The 17,687-nt window shown below is 40.1% G+C and overlaps 1 protein-coding gene across 3 annotated transcripts in view; it reads right to left on the bottom strand.

The window, feature by feature from the left end:
• The window catches only part of LOC132399229 (transmembrane channel-like protein 5), a 128,913-nt gene that overhangs the window by 59,653 nt on the left and 51,573 nt on the right, over positions 1-17,687 (bottom strand). For all 3 annotated transcript variants that reach the window (XM_059979396.1, XM_059979394.1, XM_059979395.1), the window contains 4 exons: positions 15,585-15,719; positions 12,144-12,251; positions 11,923-12,025; positions 8,227-8,317 (listed from right to left, as the gene is read on the bottom strand). In XM_059979396.1, the coding sequence (XP_059835379.1) occupies positions 8,227-8,317; positions 11,923-12,025; positions 12,144-12,251; positions 15,585-15,719 (437 nt within the window). The remainder of the gene's footprint in view (positions 1-8,226; positions 8,318-11,922; positions 12,026-12,143; positions 12,252-15,584; positions 15,720-17,687) is intronic.

Here is a 17,687-nt window from a genome sequence, read left to right as displayed (position 1 = left end):
TCAAGGGGAAGTTAAAGATTTTGGTTGTGACAGCAAAAAATAAAAGACATTGCTGGAAATTTAGGGAATGTTCTCCATTAGTTCAGTCACGCCTAGCACAAAGGAATTGATTCTGATTGTTGCAGACCATCAAATCATACCATCGAAATACTGATCACTGCTACTTCATTATTAACTGTTTCTCCATCCATATGTCTGAAATGAGGGCATTTAAGGATAACTGCTTAGTAGTCAGAGCCCTTCACAATTCCACAAGAAACTTCCCATTTACAGTTTGATCTTAACACTAAGGTTCATTCTTGTGTACATAATTTCAGATGGGTCTTTCCTGCAGGTAGGATTGGATACTGCTAAAACTGATGATGAGGGGACTATGATGTTGACTGAGATAGATACTTGTATAAACTAGACTAACTAGCTTGACTACCGGTAGTCTATGGCACAGCTCCTAATCTTCACCCACATCATTGGAATTTATAAAATTGTACTATTGGATCACATTTGCGATGTGGATTAGCCATAACGTGTGATTTATATATTTTTTGCTGTGAATTGATACAACTGAGTCAGAGAGAAATAAAGAATCAGCTCATTGTTACCGATCTGGCATCATGTTGAAGCCAGACAAAAAAAATCAACAGAAGGTTTGCAAACAGGAGATCAAGCAGGATCTGTGGAGAGAGAATCAGAGTCAAATACCTTTCATGATACAGTATTTAGACAAAGAGGAGCTAACATGCAGAGGAGAGGAAGAGAATACATGCAAGAAGTTGTGCAATAAGATGGAAATTTTTGTTAATTGCATCGCCACCTCTTCTGAAATTCAATTTTCTCTATGCTCCACCTGTTTTCTGTCCATCTTAATATCTCCTTATGTTCAACTATTTTCAGTTCTGATGAAAGGCCATTGACTTGTAATGCTAACAGTTTTTCTCTCCACCCATACTGCCTGACCCACAGAACATTTCTAACATTTATTCCATTTATTTCAGATTTCCAGCGTCAGTGGTAGACTGCTTTTGCATGGCTGATTTTAGCTTTTTTATATTTTATTTTGTGAATCAAATTCAAATGTCCCTTTGATCTGTGGGATATAGTGGTGTTGGATGGGCTCATGTCTCTTTATAAAAACTGGCTCCACCGCAATAGTGGGTGCAAGTGTTTTATTAAGTGTTCCCAATTTTTTATGCAAAGTCCCAAAATGTAAAAATTTGACAAGGTCCCACATGGGAGGTTAGTTAGGAAGATTCAGTCGCTAGATATGCATAGTGAGGTAGTAAATTGGATTAGACCTTGGCTCAGTGGGAGAAACCAGAGAGTGGTAGTGGAGGATTGCTTCTCTGAGCGGAGGCCTGTGACTAGTGGTGTGCCACAGGGATCAGTGCTGGGTCCATTGTTATTTGTCATCTATATCAATGATCTAGATGATAAGGTGGTAAACTGGATCAGCAAATTTGCTGATGATACAAAGATTGGAGGTGCAGTGGACAGTGAGGAAGGTTTTTAAAGCTTGCAGAGGGATCTGGACCAGCTGGAAAAATGGGCTGAAAAATTGCAGATGGAGTTTAATACAGACAAGTGTGAGGTATTGCACTTTGGAAGGAAAAACCAAGGTAGAACATACAAGGTAAATGATAGGGCACTGAGGACTGCAGTAGAACAGAGGGATCTAGGAATACAGATACAAAATTCCCTAAAAGTGGTGTCACAAGTAGATAGGGTAGTAAAGAGAGTTTTTGGTACATTTGCCTTTATAAATCAAAGTATTGAGTGTAAGAGTTGGAATGTATGGTAAGGATGTATAAGGCATTGCTGAGACCGCATTTGGAGTATTGTGTGCAGTTTTGGTCACCGAATTACAGGAAGGATATTAATAAGGTTGAAAGAGTGCAGAGAAGGTTTACAAGGATGTTGCCAGGACTTAAGAAACTGAGTTACAGAGAAAGGTTGAATAGGTTAGGGCTTTATTCCCTGGAGCGTAGAAGAATGAGGGGAGACTTGATAGAGGTATATAAAATTATGATGGGTATAGATAGAGTGAATGCAAGCAGGCTTTTTCCACTGAGGCTAGGGGAGAGAAAAAAACAGAGGACATGGGTTAAAGGTGAAGGGAGAAAAGTTTAAAGGGAACATTAGGGGGGGCTTCTTCACACAGAGAGTGGTGGGAGTGTGGAATGAGCTGCCAGATGAAGTGGTGAATGCAGGCTCACTTTTAACATTTAAGAAAAACTTGGACAGGTACATGGAAGAGAGGTGTTTGGAGGGATATGGGCCAGGTGCAGGTCAGTGGGACTAGGCAGAAAAATGGTTCGGCACAGCCAAGAAGGACCAAAAGGCCTGTTTCTGTGCTGTAATGTTCTGTGATTCTATATGTACAGTGAGGAAGCAACCACAACTCCCAGGAGGGTCACCCACCAAAATCTACCACCGCTTTGAAGGACTATACCATTGCTGGATACAACCAGAGCAGCACACCAAAGAGCACATTGCAAGGGTGATCATCTTGGAGCAGCTATTTCATGTCTTAACCTATGACAGCTGGACCTGGGTCAGAGACAATGGACTGACAGTGTCAAAACCAGCAGGTCATCAATGCCCACTGAGGGGGCCCACAATGGCCCCACTCTTCAGCCATAGAGGTACCAGAGACCAGAATGGCAGATGGGATACTGGAGGTAACCCTGTTGGGGTGGAGAGTGAAAAAGGGGGAAGCGACAACAGTTACCAAGGGACTGGTATGCTTTTACTGCCAGCAGCCAGACTATAATGTGTCCGTGTGTTCAGTAAGGAACCGCAAGTTGACAAGGAAGGTGATAGTCCTGGGTGGGGGATGAGGAGTGATAATTCTGCTTGCTGTGAAGTGATTGTAAAAGTACAATATGTACTGGCATTCTTAGATACAGGAAGTTCCATTTCATTTATTAAGAAGAATCTTGTACCAGACAACAGTATTAATTGCAGTTACTGCACCCATATTCAATGTGTTCATGGAGACTGTAAACTGTATCCTATGGCAGAGGTTACTGTGGTAGTAAAAGAGTAATTCTGCTTATTAAATTTTGGGCTGATTACTGCTTGCCTGGGAACATGATTTTGGGGAGGGATCTGCCTGTGTTGACTTATTTTTTAATGGTTATGAAAATGCTTTGAGTCATGACCTACCATCAATGTGTCATGTCTGGTGCTCACCCGGGCCCAAACAAAAGCTGGTCCATAGCCACTGCCAGGCTTGAGTGATAGTCTGTGTAAGGACAGAACTAAGGAGCCTAATCACATCAGTAATGACACTTAGAGAAGCAGTTGGGTTTTCCTGTTTCTGATACTGAGGTTTTGGGGTTAGATCTCACTGAATGGAAGATGCCTGATAATATTGTTGTTTTGCAAGCTGCCCATATGCCTCTAAAGCCATTATTTGACAAGGCCTATGGGGAAGAGGCCAAGGTTTAGCACTGTGTGGTGAATTACATATACCTGTCTGGACACACCCCCCACTGCTGACTGCTCCTGTGGCTCCTCCCACAGACCCCGATATAAAGGCGATTGAGGCCTGAGCCCTGCCCTCAGTCTCCAGGATGTAGTATGGTGGTCAATTACTGCTTGTTCTTTCTTCCAGTCAATAAAAGCCAATATCTCGCCTCACGTCTCGGAGAGTTATTGATGGTGCATCACACTGTGGGGAGGAATACATTGCGGAGAATGGTATTCTGTATTTCAAAGGGGGGAATAATGAACCAATAAGCATTTGGTTGTTCCAACACAATGCAGACCATTAGTGTTACACATAGCTCACACCATTCCATTGGCAGATCACCTAGCACACTAGAAAACATACACGTGTATCTGTGCCTGTTGCTTTTGGCCGACAATTTAGACTGATGTTCAACCATACCATTCCACGTGCCCCACTGATCAGAAAACCAGTGTTGAATGCAGGTCTGATAGAGCCCCTCTGCATCCACTACTGGTGATCAGCACCCCATTCCAGTGCATCATGATGGACACCGTAGGGTTTTTGGAGAAGAGTGTGGAGTACCAGTACATCTAGGTCACCTGTAACTATGCCACAAGGTGTCTTGAGGGCTTCTCACTGTGAGCCACAACAACACCCAAGGTGATCAGCGCACTGCTTCCGCTCTTCTCCAGAGCTGACATCCCAGAGGATATATTCATGGACCAGGGCACTGACTTCAGCTCCCAACTGATGAAGCAGCTAAATCAGCAACTGACCATTTCTGATATAAAGACCAGCCCTCATTATCCACAGACAGACAGACTTGCTGAACGCTTTAATCAGACCCTCAAGAATATGCTGAGAAGGTTTGTAGCAGACTCTAGCAGAGACTGGGATAAACGGCTGCTGTTCTGGAGGTGCCATAAACATCAACAGTTGTATAAGTGGCATATCTGGGACCCACTGGACCTGCTGACGAAGAGCTGGGAGGCACAATGTCTCTCAATGTCTTCCGAGAAAGGGATTGTGCAATATGTACTTGAGGTGTGAGAACACTTGGAGCAGCACAGAGAGAAAGCCAAAGGAAATCTCCAGAAAGCCCCACAGGATCAGAAGCCATCAGAAGACCAGCACGCTCACCATAAAGAGTACTAGCCTGGCCAGATGGTCCTACCGTCCAGCTCTAAAATGGCAGGGATCCTACACCATCATGGGACCTGACACTTAAGAAATCCATCATCCAAACAAGGGGAGACCTATCATGTGAACCTCATCAAAGAACATAAAGAGAGAGAGGTGACCACTACAGAAATGGCACTGGAACTTAGCAGGCCTGGCAGCATCTATGAAAAAGAGATACTGTTGAGTTCCTCCAGCATTTTGTGTGTGTTGATTGGATTTCCAGCAACTGCAGATTTTCTCTTGTTTGTGACAGAAATGGCATTGATGGCTGGAAGGTGGATGAAAATAGACTCTAATTGCGGTAGGTGCTTGTAAACTAGCTTGAGGAGGGAGTTTGATTTGTTGATCTGTGTGATTATTATATTGTATAATATTTATATCCATATAATCCTAATAGATTATATTTATACAATATTTATATTGTACATATATATGCTTTATATTATATACAATGCAAAATAAATTTAAAAAAATTATAGACAGAGAGTTTTTAAGTCATTCCTCACTGTATCTATATTTTCACCTTTTGGGACTTTGAACAATTGGGAGCATCGATTAAAACATTTGCACCAGCTATTGTGGAGGACCCAGGAGAAAAAAATAGGTACGAACGCAAGCTAGCCAGGAATATAAAGGAGGATAACAAAAGATTTTTTAGGTATTTGAAGAGAAAGAAGATAGTTAAGAACAATGTTGGGCCCTTGAAAAATGAATTGGGTGAAATTGTTATGGAAAACAGAGAAATGGCAGAAGAAATTAATAAGTACTTTAGATCTGTCTTCACTAAGGAAGACACAAGCAATCTCCCAGATGTATTGATGGGCCAAGGACATTGGGTAACAATGAGGAAATGAAACAGATTGACATTAGGGAGGAAGCGGTGATGAGTAGACTGATAGGACTGAAGGCTGACAAATCCCCAGGTCCAGATGGTCTGCATCCTAGGGTACCAAAGGAGGTGGCCCTGGAAATTGCGGATGCATTGGTAATCATTTTCCAATGTTCCTTAGATTCATCATCAGTTCCTGAGGATTGGAGAATAGCTAATGTTATCCCACTTTTTAAGGAAGGAGGGAGGGAGAAAAAAGAGAACTATCGACCTGTCAGCCTAACATCAGTAGTGGGGAAGATGCTAGAGTCCATTATTAAAGATGAAATAGTGGCATATCTAGATATCAGTGATAGGATTGGGCCGAGCCAGCATGGATTTACGAAGGGTAAATCATACTTGATTAATCTATTGGAGTTTTTCGAGGATGTAACCAGGAAGTTAGACAAGGGAGATCCAGTGGATGTAGTGTACCTCGATTTTCAGAAGGCATTTGATAAGGTCCCACATAGGAGATTGGTGGGTAAAATCAAAGCTCATGGCATTGGGGGGAAGACATTGACATGGATAGAAAACTGGTTGGCAGATAGAAAGCAAAGGGTAACGGTGAATGGGTGTTTCTCGGAATGGCAGGTGGTGACTAGTGGGGTGCCACAGGGCTCGGTATTGGGACCACAGCTGTTTACGATTTATGTCAACAATTTAGATGAAGGCATTGAGAATAACATCAGCAAGTTTGCTGATGATACTAAGCTGGGTGGCAGTGTGACATGTGATGAGGATGTTAGGAGAATTCAGGGTGACTTGGATAGGCTGGGTGAGTGGGCAGATACTTGGCAGATGACATTTAATGTGAATAAGTGTGAGGTTATCCACTTTGGGAGTAAGAACAGGAAGGCAGATTATTATCTGAACAGTGTAGAGTTAGGTAAGGGAGAAATACAAAGAGATCTAGGAGTCCTTGTTCATCAGTCACTGAAGGTGAATGAGCAAGTGCAGCAGGCAGTGAAGAAGGGTAATGGAATGTTGGCCTTTATTACAAAGGGAATTGAGTACAAGAGCAAGGAAATCCTCTTGTATTTGTACAGGGCCCTGGTGAGACCACACCTGGAGTATTGTGTACAATTTTGGTCTCCAGGGTTAAGGAAGGACATCCTGGCTATAGAGGAAGTGCAGCGTAGATTCACAAGGTTAATTCCTGGGATGTCAGGACTGTCTTACGCAGAGAGGTTAGAGAGACTGGGCTTGTACACGCTGGAATTACGGAGATTGAGAGGGGATATGATTGCAACATATAAGATTATTAAGGGATTGGACAAGATAGAGGCAGGAAATATGTTCCAGATGCTGGGAGAGTCCAGTACCAGAGGGCATGGTTTGAGAATAAGGGGTAGGTCATTTAGGACAGAGTTAAGGAAAAACTTCTTCTCCCAGAGAGTTGTGGGGGTGTGGAATGCACTGCCTCAGAAGGCAGTGGAGGCCAATTCTCTGGATGCTTTCAAGAAGGAGCTAGGTAGGTATCTTATGGATAGGGGAATCAAGGGATATGGGGACAAGGCAGGGACCGGCATATTGATAGTAGATGATCAGCCATGATCTCAAAATGGCGGTGCAGGCTCGAAGGGCCAAATGGTATACTTCTGCACCTATTGTCTATTGTATACTCTCCATTATATATCTACAGAACTTTGTAAAAGTTTTAGAAGTGTATGCCGAACCTTCGTAAACTTCTGAAGAAGTAGAGGCATTTCCATGCTTTCTTCATAATAGCACTTATGTGCTGGGTCCAGGACAAATCCTCTGAAATGATAATACTGAGGAATTTAAGGTTGCGGGCCCTCTTCACCTGTGATCCCCTGATGAGGACTGGCTCTTGGACCTCCAATCTCCTACTCCTGAAGTCAATAACCATCTCCTTGGTCTTGCTGACATTGAGTGAGAGGGTATTGTGGCACCACTCAGCCAGATATTCAATCTCCCTCCTATTTGCTGATTTGTCAACACCTTTCACTCAGCCAACAACAGTGGTGTCACCAGCAAACTTAGCATAACAACTTAACCTTTATGCTATTCAACACCACAATCATTGTCCACACACCAACAGATGCACTGAATCTAAACGATCAACTCCAGTGGCAAATGAAAATACACTCAGTGGCCACTTTGTTAGATATACCTGTAAACCTGCTTGTTATTGCAAGTATCTAATCAGCCAATCATGTGGCAGCAACATGGACGACAGGTTCGGTTGTTCAGAGCAAACATCAGAATGGGAAAGAAATGTGATCTTATTGACTTTGACCGTGGAATGATCATTGGTACCACGTGGGTCGCTTGAGTATCTTAAAAACTGATGATCTCCTGGGAGTTTCATGTGCAACATTTGCTATAGTTTACAGAGAATGGTAAATATTACAGAGAATGAAAAACATCCAGTGTATGGCAGTTCTGTGGGTGAAAGCACCTTGTTAATGGGAGTGGTCAAAGGAGAATGGCCCAATTCATTGAATCTGACAGGAAGGTGACAGCAACTCAAACAATTACGCTTTATAACAGTGGTGTGCAGAAGAGCATCTCTGCACATACAACATCGAACCTTGAACTAGATGGGCTACAGTAGCAAAAAAACATGAACATACATTCTGCCACTGCCCATCCCAGTTGTTTAATGATGAGCCAAAGATCCCAATTAATGTATTGAATCCAATAACATAATAGTTCTGATTAAAAAATTCCTTTTGTGTCAGCTGCTGTTAATACTTACAGATGATATGTTAGTCAGAAGATGGGTGCAGCAAGCTATTTGATAATCTGCTTCCATTGACTTTGGTCCAATCTCCAGATACACCTGACTCCTGGTATGAAACAATTAACATTGCAACTATAAAATAAACAGTTTATATTTAACAAATTTCTCTATTCAGAGTAACTACAGAAAGCCCATCTTTGTGCACTTATCCATAAAGCAGCATTTACAGATCCTAGCACCATCATTGGCTGTCCAACACCTTAGAGAAAAGAAAGTTTACCAAATAGTGTGCACCAGAATTCTTTCTGATATCTGTTCTAGACTTCACTAACTTCAAACTTTGGATTATTTACCTTCATCGGATTTCTTGAAATCCATGCATGAAGATCCATTTTGTAAATCTTATTATATATTCCATTTGATCAGAAAGTGCCTCTTTTGTCAAGTTTATTTGTAAACAAAAGATTTCATCGTCTGTATTCTACCATTTAAGAAAATCCTTAAAATTGAAAAATGTAATATCTGATGAAGTCCTTTAGCAGTGCAGGGGTATGGACAAGTGAAAGAATCAATAGATTTTAAAAAAGAAAGTCTTCAACAGTCAACTCAGTAGGATACAATTTTAGTGTTATGGTGGTAAATAGATTCTGAATCGTCTCTGGCTCCTGCCTGTGCATTTTTGACAGAACATCTGCTACACTGGATGCCCTAATGAGGCATTAGCACCACTGACAGTGAGAACTCTGTGGAGCTTAACACTAGGAATGGCTTTCTAACAGAATAAAGAGATCATCAACTTCTTTCAGGTTAGTTGGTCATTGATTTTTACTGGCTATTAATATGATTGTACATATATATTTGGTGTTTTCTACAATTCTATATATTTCTGAAGATCTACTCCCACTGATGCAGCATGAGCTGAAGGACTCATCCTAACTGTAAGGGTTTGGCACAAATCAGATATCCCCAATTAAATATTTGTTGGTAGAGATTCTGTTTGGAACAGAGCATGATGATTAGAATAAGTGGAAGCTGCTGAATGAGAAAGGCAGATGAGAAAAGGGAGAAGGGTCCAAGCAGAAAGATTTACCTTTACAAATTGTTGAGGAAATCATTCCCCCGTGGACCTAGACAAGGAACAGGTTGTGAAATGGGTATCCTCACTGCAATCTGCTACCTTTTCTAGCCACCAGGTAACTACATCCTCAAAACTAGGGCAAGGACCACTCTGCCCATGTGTATCAGGTTGGCAAGAGGCTTAACCAGGCATGAATCAAGAATTTTGATGACCTGCTGTACATTGCACAGCTCTGCCATCATGTTATGTTCAAGTTCAACTGTACTGTCTTTCAACCATATAGTGGTATATTTCTTGCCATTAACAGTCAGAGGAACAGCTATGTAAAATTAGAAATCAGGCTAGGAGAAGATGAACCAGAAAGAGGAGGAGGAGGTAATCCAATAGTTTCCACAACTTTTTTCTTGCTCACATGTCTATTGCAGTTAGCGCAATTCCATACAGCACCAGCAATCTCCGACTGGGGTTTGATTCCTGTCTCTGTCTATAAGGAGCTTGTATGCTCCCCCATCACTGAGTGAGTTTCCTCTGTGTGCTCTGATTTGGTGCCACTTTCTATAGACATACGGGTTAGGGTTGGCAGCGTGCTATGTTGGCACCAGACGCATGGCAACACTTGTGGGCTGCCCATCATAATCCTCACTGATTTGATTTGACGCAAACAATGTACTTCACTGCAAGTTGCAAAACATTTTATGAACATCAGTAAAGGCACCTCACTTTCCCATTCATCAATAGTGACAATACCATTGCCGATCTGAAGAGTACCTCTCTGGCCCCAATTAAATAATAAAGGCTAAAATAATAACAATCCCCAAAGCAATGTTGTAAATTAAATAATGGAAGGTTGCACAGAGCAAAAATTCATTCAACCTAATACATTTGTTAAGTGCTTATTTTCTATGCATGTTTCCCAATCCTAGTGCTCTTTCACTGAACACAATAGAATACTATTGCTGCAATGGGGTTGGGGGACATCTTCCAGTAGAAAAGACCATAAATTTCCTTGGAGAACCACTTTCGGCAGCATGTTCTATTTTCTAACCACGCCATGAGCTAAGATTTTTCTCCTATTTCACTGGAAACAATTTTGCATTAATATCTTTATTTACTTCTCATCTTCAAGTGGAAATCTACTCCTTCAAAATCTAGACTTTAAATTACTTCATAATCTTGAAGTAACACACACAAAATGCTGCTGGAACGCAGCAGGCCAGGCAGCATCTAGAGGGAGAAGCGCTGTTGACATTTCGGGCCGAGGCACTTAGTAAAACGATGCCTTTTGCAAATGAAAATCAATTAAAAATGCAGATGTTCAAATCTGACATAAACCCACAAAATATTAGAAACACTCAGCAGGTCAAAAAACTTCTCCGTAAAAATAAAAAGAATTAACATTTCACGTCTGGAATTCTTCATCAGAAGTATCTGCAATTTAGGATGCTCATTTTTATTTTCTTATTGACAGACATCCTTCCCTCTTTCCCAGTTGATTTAAGCTCTCAGTTCGGTCTCACCTTTTTTCCTTTTTTTGTATCTTACTTAATGCTATTACAAGTTTAAATAATCTATGGTCATTAGCACTAACTACTTGTGAAATTATCAATGCACTATTTGTGCAGCAGCTGCCTCCTAAAATCCAGTTCTGTTGGAAAAAATTAGGACCAAATGTTAACTGAGTAAAGATGGCAGTCAATATTTTGACAGGAGTTTAGCTATCCCAATTCAGGACATATTTCTGCCTTTTTTGTGATACAGTGACCAAACTTGTTGGAAGTACACAGAGTCTAACCAAGATTATTAAAAAACACATTAAAGATTTCATATTGTAATTATGTTTAGACTCAACTCTATAGTGGAAGCTACCACTTAATTTTTATGAGTGCATTCACTTTGCAGCCAAAGCAACACATGCTGCTATTGGAAACTACAGCATACTGATTTAAGGCAGACAACAAATATCATTTTTAGTGAATGGTTGTTCTCTTTACGTGGGGCTATAGTGCACAGTTAAGCATCATCATTTGTTTAACTTCTGGCAGCCGTTTTATGATCCAGGACACTAAACTGTCATAGGCCACAGTACCACTAGTTGAGATACACTATTTTTTGTTTGAAGAGTATAAGGTTCTCCTGGAATTCTTATAATTTCTCCTGCCAAGAACAGAACAATCCCAAGCTATCAATTACATGTTGAAAATCTGCAGTTTCTGATGTCAAAGTAGATAATAACCCAGGTAAGTGGCTTAACAATATCCCTTAAAAATATGGATCTGTGCATAAAGATCAGTTACTAATAATCCCTGAAAGAGTATGATGCCAATCCTACTTATTGTTGATGAGAGAACAACTGGCAAATGTTTCAAACTCTTCAAGGAATGATATTGGTTCACTGAATTATGCACTGAAAGGCTTTAACTACAGCCACATGACTAGTAGGCATCAGTTGCTCCATGATGAGATGCTTTTCCTTCTGCTCCATAAAGTTGTGAATAACTGGAGGCAGTGGAGAAATAAACAACTAGAAATGATCTATCAAATATGTGTGCTTCCAGAAATCTTACTGGAAACTGAAAATCTTACTTCAAACTGAATACTATTGTATTGAAAAACCAGCCTTTACGAACTTGTACCTTATCTCTCGTTTCTTATCCATGCTCACTGTCAACTCTCGGATGACCTTCGCTCTTTCATTGGGTGATAAAGCCACAAGTTCAGCAATGAACTCTTGCTGTTCTGCATATAATCAAATAAAGATTGTTTCTTTCATTTCACCAGTTTGCATGTTCTTTTCACATTGTTTCTTCTAATCATGGAATGTTTGGTGAGTGTTGCCCAAACTTATTTTACATACCTTCCTTCTCTTCTGTGCTTAGTTCCTGTTGTGAATTTACAAACTGCGAGAATCTTAAGCCAGCTGATAGGCTTCCAGTGCCAGTACTTCTACGCCTTCTTGCCATAGCTGATAAAAAAAACACATTGGACCATAATAGATGATTCTATTAATTTGTTTTATTTACTTCAGACCATCAAAATAACATTTTGTGATGTATTGTGCAAAGTTTACCAGTGACCTGGAGAAATTTGGTCTGCAAATCCAGGGATTACAATTCCCCAAATAGATATTGAAATATCTTTTAAACATGGTGGGAGCTCTCGCCTCTATTTGACAGTAAATTCCGGATTCTTACAGCCCTTTAAGAGCATATCCCCTGAGCTAAGGGAAGTAGATACTTCCTATTCACTCTATCCAAGTTCCTCATAATGTTGTAAACTTCAATTATGTCTCCCTTAAGAATGTAAGGTTTTAGGTCAGTGTTCCTCTTCACATGCATGAACTTATCATTCAGTGACATAGACATTATTGAGGCACCCATACTACAATGTAGGTACTCCCTAATTCTATTAATTTCTTAAGCCTTAACTAAAACAGTAAAAGGAGTGTCATCACTCAGAAATCTACCAACCTTTCCAACGTGCATCTTCAATTTTAATCAGACTTGCCAAAGTGTCTTCATCCTGCTTTATCGTTACTTGATTTCTTGGTATCTTATGTGTTTTTACGGGAGTAACAATAGTGACCTTTTCTAATGTAGCTCCTTGTACTACATCAGGATTCTTAGGAACATTTTCCTGAGAGCTAAATGTTTCACTGTATTTGTAATCTGGATAAGATTCTTTAAAATAATGGTAGAAAAACCGGATCACAGCAACAAATAGTTGCCAGGGTTGTTGGAAACATCGACAAAATGCTAAATTTTCTTCAGATGTACCATTTTGCTCAATTACCTTAACCTTTGACAAATTTTCCCCATATGTCACTTCTGAGAAAACATCTTCACTGTACTTTTCTACTGGTATCGTAACTCTTTTAGAGCCTTGGTTCATCTTCCTCTCTTTCTCTTTCTCTTTCTTATATTTATTTATACCTTAGCTCTCCACAAGTTTGACTAGACTCCAAACAGATACTTCCATTAAAATATACTCTTCCATTGTAATGTTCTTCTAAAGTGGCTCCCGATATCAATTTCTTCTATGTTGACATAATCTGTACAATAATAATTCATGTCCAAATGCAAAAATGCATATTGTAATCAATAAAACTGAAAAGAAGCATCCAATTTTTCCAAGAAAGCTTTTATCTATATGATTTGGTTTTAAGAACCATAAGAAAATCTGAATTTTTAAGTAGACTTATAAAGTAAACAAAATAATTAGCTAGTTATTTGCTGTTGTACTTTCTCAAAGTCTCCCTTGTATTCTAGTAAAGTAACAGTTAACAGACAATTTTAAAAGTACACATTATAGAAGTTCTAGAATCAGGGCACCATGGCACAATATTCAGCTTTGAAATAGTACCCAAGTTAATGAAGTAATAATGTTGAAAATTATGAATGGATTCTAGCAAACAAGGCTCTAGAACACATGTATTCTCTGTACATTCTAATTAATTTTCATTGAGTTTCCATCTGTTAAGTACAGCAGCATATCTTCCTATGTAAGTACATTTGTTTATTTTGGCCAAAACGTAATCACAGCTGAATTAGCCTGTTTAGATTTAGCAGACAATTCTGGTTCAAATTGCTGATTACCAGAAGATGAATGCTCATTAGGACTAAGAAATTCCTAGATACTAAACTAGGTAGGTCACTATAATAAAAGGCATGGGAATACAGGGAGGTGTATTGCGTGCAGTATTGCATGTATCCCAGCAGATTGCGTGGGAGATACAAGGAGTAGTGCTCTGTGGAACTTGCCGCATAGGGGGAGATCACAACGACAATACACTTGACTTTAGCAACAACCACACTACTCATGCAACATCATCTGAGGGACAAAAGATGACATTAGTATATGCATTTTTGGAGAATTATACAAATGTCAACGCACTAGTTGAATGCTAGTTCAGCTCACTTTAAACAAGGACTATTAAAGATTAACCAAAGACCTGACCTGTGACAATGCATTTAAGAGTACATAAATCAATATGCACAGAATACAATAAGAAAGGGACCATACAGGAATTTGTTTTGGAGCTTCAACCTGGCTAGCTGCAAAAGACATGAATGGCAGAGCATTTTGGAGTCAGTGATCATTATGTCATTAATTTCAGTAGGATTATGCCAATGGGTAAATGTATATCAGAAGCAAATTGTCTCTGTGTGGAAAAAGCACTGTGAATAAATAATTGTGGGAAAATTACACCATTCAGGGTGGATGTATGGATTTCACATATGTGCAATACCTAAGTGAGGAGCCAACATGCTTACTTGACAAACTATTACCAGTGCAATTTAATATTTTTGTAGCATTGAACTTCGATCTAAATCACCTTGTTTTATTGCAATTTCAGATAAATTGTGCAGATTGCATGTCTCAAGACAGATATGCCTTATGTCATTGCACTGTGGAATACAAAGTCTGTAGTCCACAGTGCATGGGAACATTATGGGTAGGTAGTATTATTGGGTACTCTAGCTTTATTAGATTTTATAGAAAAATTCATGGGTTAAATAATTGGGCAGAGTCTAACAAATATATTCTAACGTAGGTAAAAGAGGATTCATGAGAATTGGTGTACTTGTAGACCCGTACCCAAGCAGTCAATGTCTGTAAATCTGCCGCCCACTGAGAGTTGATGTATGGAGCTGAATACTGCTGAAAGTCAGTATCGACGAGACCCAGTGAGAGTCAATATTTGTTGCTTGTGACATCATACCCTAATGAGAATCACTGTGTGTGCAACCTGTCCCTCTGGGAGAGCTCTTGTGTGCATTTGTCTCCTGTTCTGTATCTTATGACTCCAATGTTCTCAGGTGTTCCTTGTACTCAGTGGGGTGCTCAGGTTACGCAAGGCACAGAGAGACACAAATATTCCCAGCAGAATTTAATACAACTTTGGAATTGCACTCAGCCAAACAGTCACATGTGCTTATTGGGTAGAGCAGGGTGTTACACACGAAGCCAGGTGGTGCACCGGTGCTGACGATCAGCAAGGAGGAGATGTTACTGAACCTCGCTGATCGAGACCTACTGATGAGAAATTTGAGGATTCAGTTAGAGAAGGAGTTATGGAGGCCCAGCAGTCATGGATTATCATCCACAGATGTGCAACCAGTCTGAAAATTGTGGTTGTGCAATACAACAGGTGATACTGTTGTCTCCTCATACCTACATTGCATTGAAACTGTATTGCTTATCTAAAATGACCTACTGATATAATATGAGTAATATTGCCACAGGAGTGTCCAAATATTCATTGAATCATTGGTAGATGAAAACAAATCATGCTTACCTAGCTCTTGGTTTGAAATGTCATCATTTCCATGAAGATTGAGAATGAAAGGAGGATCTTGGTCACTATGCCAGTCATACATAGATGAAGCTGAGCTATAAGTTTCATCTGCTATGGGCTCAAATCCAGGATTGACTATCCAATAGAAACAATAAATACAGCATTATAAATATTTTGTAGCATATATTCTCATGGTTAAATTGACTGAATAATTAGGGAAGCTGTTAGGCAGAAGATAAGACTGTTCCATTGTTGCTTTACGCTGCTGAAATAGACACTGAAACCCAATAGTGATTAAAATGCTGAAATGCCTACTTTAATCAATGGAAAAATCATGAAAAAAAGTCATGGAGTAAACAGAGGATGAGGCGTTTGTTGTCTTGAGGCAAATTAGGGTGGATAATTCCCAAAGGCCTAATGCTGTGTTCCATCGGATCCTGTAGGAGGCTAGAGAAGAAATTGTAGGGGCCCCAGCAGAGATATTAAAACATCCTCAGGCATGGGTGAGGTACCAGAGGATCAGAGGACAGCTAATGTTGTTCCACTGTTTAAGAAAAGCTCTGAGAATAAGCCAGGAAATTATAGACCCGTGAACCTGACATCAGTAGGGGAAAAATTGATGGAAGGTATTTTAAGGGACTGGATATATAAGCATTTGGATAGACAGGGACCCATTAGGAATAGTCAAAATGGCTTTGTGTGTGGTAGGTCATATCTAACCAATCTGAAAGAGTGTTTTGAGGAACTTACCAGGAAAGTTGATAAAAGCAAGGCAGTGGATGTTGTTTACGTGGACTTTAGCAAGGCCTTTGACAAGGTTCTGCATGGGAGGTTGTTCAAGAGGTTCAGTTACTTGGCATTCGAGATGAGATGGTAGACTAGACATTGGCTGTGCAGGAGAAGCCAGAGAATTGTAGCAATGGTTGCCTTTCTGACTGGAGGCCTGTGACTAGTGGTGTGCTACAGGGAACAGTGTTGGGTCCATTGTTTGTCATCTATATCAACAATCTGGATGATATTGTGGTGAACTAGCTCAGCAAATTTATGGATGACACCAAGATTGGAGGTGTAGTGGACAACAAGGAAGAATATCAAGACTTACAGCAGGGTCTGAACCAGCTGGTGAAAAGGGCCAAAAAATGGCAGATGGAATTTAATGCAGACAAATGTGAGTCATTGCACTTTGGGAGGACTAACTAATGTAGGTCTTACACAGTGAGCAGTAGGGCACTGAGCAATGTGATTGAACAGAGGGAACTGGGAATAAAGATCCATAATTCCTTGAAAGTGGCATCACAGGTAGATTGGCACATTGGCCTTCATAAATCAATGTATTGAGTACAGGAGATGGGATGTTATATTGAAGTTGTACAAGACATTGGTAAAGCCTAACTTGGAGTACTGTATACAGTTTTGGTCACCTACCTACAGGAAAGATGAATATAAGGTTGAAAAAGTACAAAGAAAATTTACAAGGATGTTGCTGGGTCTGGAGGACCTGCATTATGTGGAAAGATTGAATAGGTTAGGACTTTATTTCTTGAAATGTAGGGATTGAGAGGAGATTTGAGAGAGGTATACAATAGGATGAGTAGAAATAAGGTGAATACAAGCAGACTTTTTCCACTGAGTTTGGATGAGACTAGAATTAGAGGACATGCGTTAAGGGAGAAAGGGGAGAACATGATGGGGATCTTCTTGGAACAAGCTGCCAGTGCAGGTGGTGGATGCAGGGTTGATTTCAACATTTAAGATATACTTGGATAGGTACATAGATGAGAGGAGTATGGAGGGCTATGTTCTATGTACAAGTCGATGGAACTAAGCAAGTTAGTGGCTTGGCATAGACTAGATGGGCCGAAGGGTCTGTTTCTGTGCTGTAGTGCTCTATAACTAAACGATATATATCTGATGGTCTGTACTTGTGGAACCATCTCAAGGGATTAATTTCTAAACTTGAAATTCACCGCTTTGGTGTTGCAAGTGAATTGTTTATCTCAAAGTTCAGCTGAGGTTAGTTCAATATTTAACTTAGATTGCCTGTGACCGCAGAGGTGATAATTCCATTCTGAAGTTCTTAACCATTCATTATTTTATTTTGTA

The sequence above is a fragment of the Hypanus sabinus genome, chromosome 9, assembly GCF_030144855.1.
Source record: "Hypanus sabinus isolate sHypSab1 chromosome 9, sHypSab1.hap1, whole genome shotgun sequence".
NCBI lineage: Eukaryota > Metazoa > Chordata > Chondrichthyes > Myliobatiformes > Dasyatidae > Hypanus > Hypanus sabinus.
The sequence above is the reverse complement of the archived record's forward strand: the minus strand, read 5'-3'. Positions and strand labels throughout refer to the sequence as shown.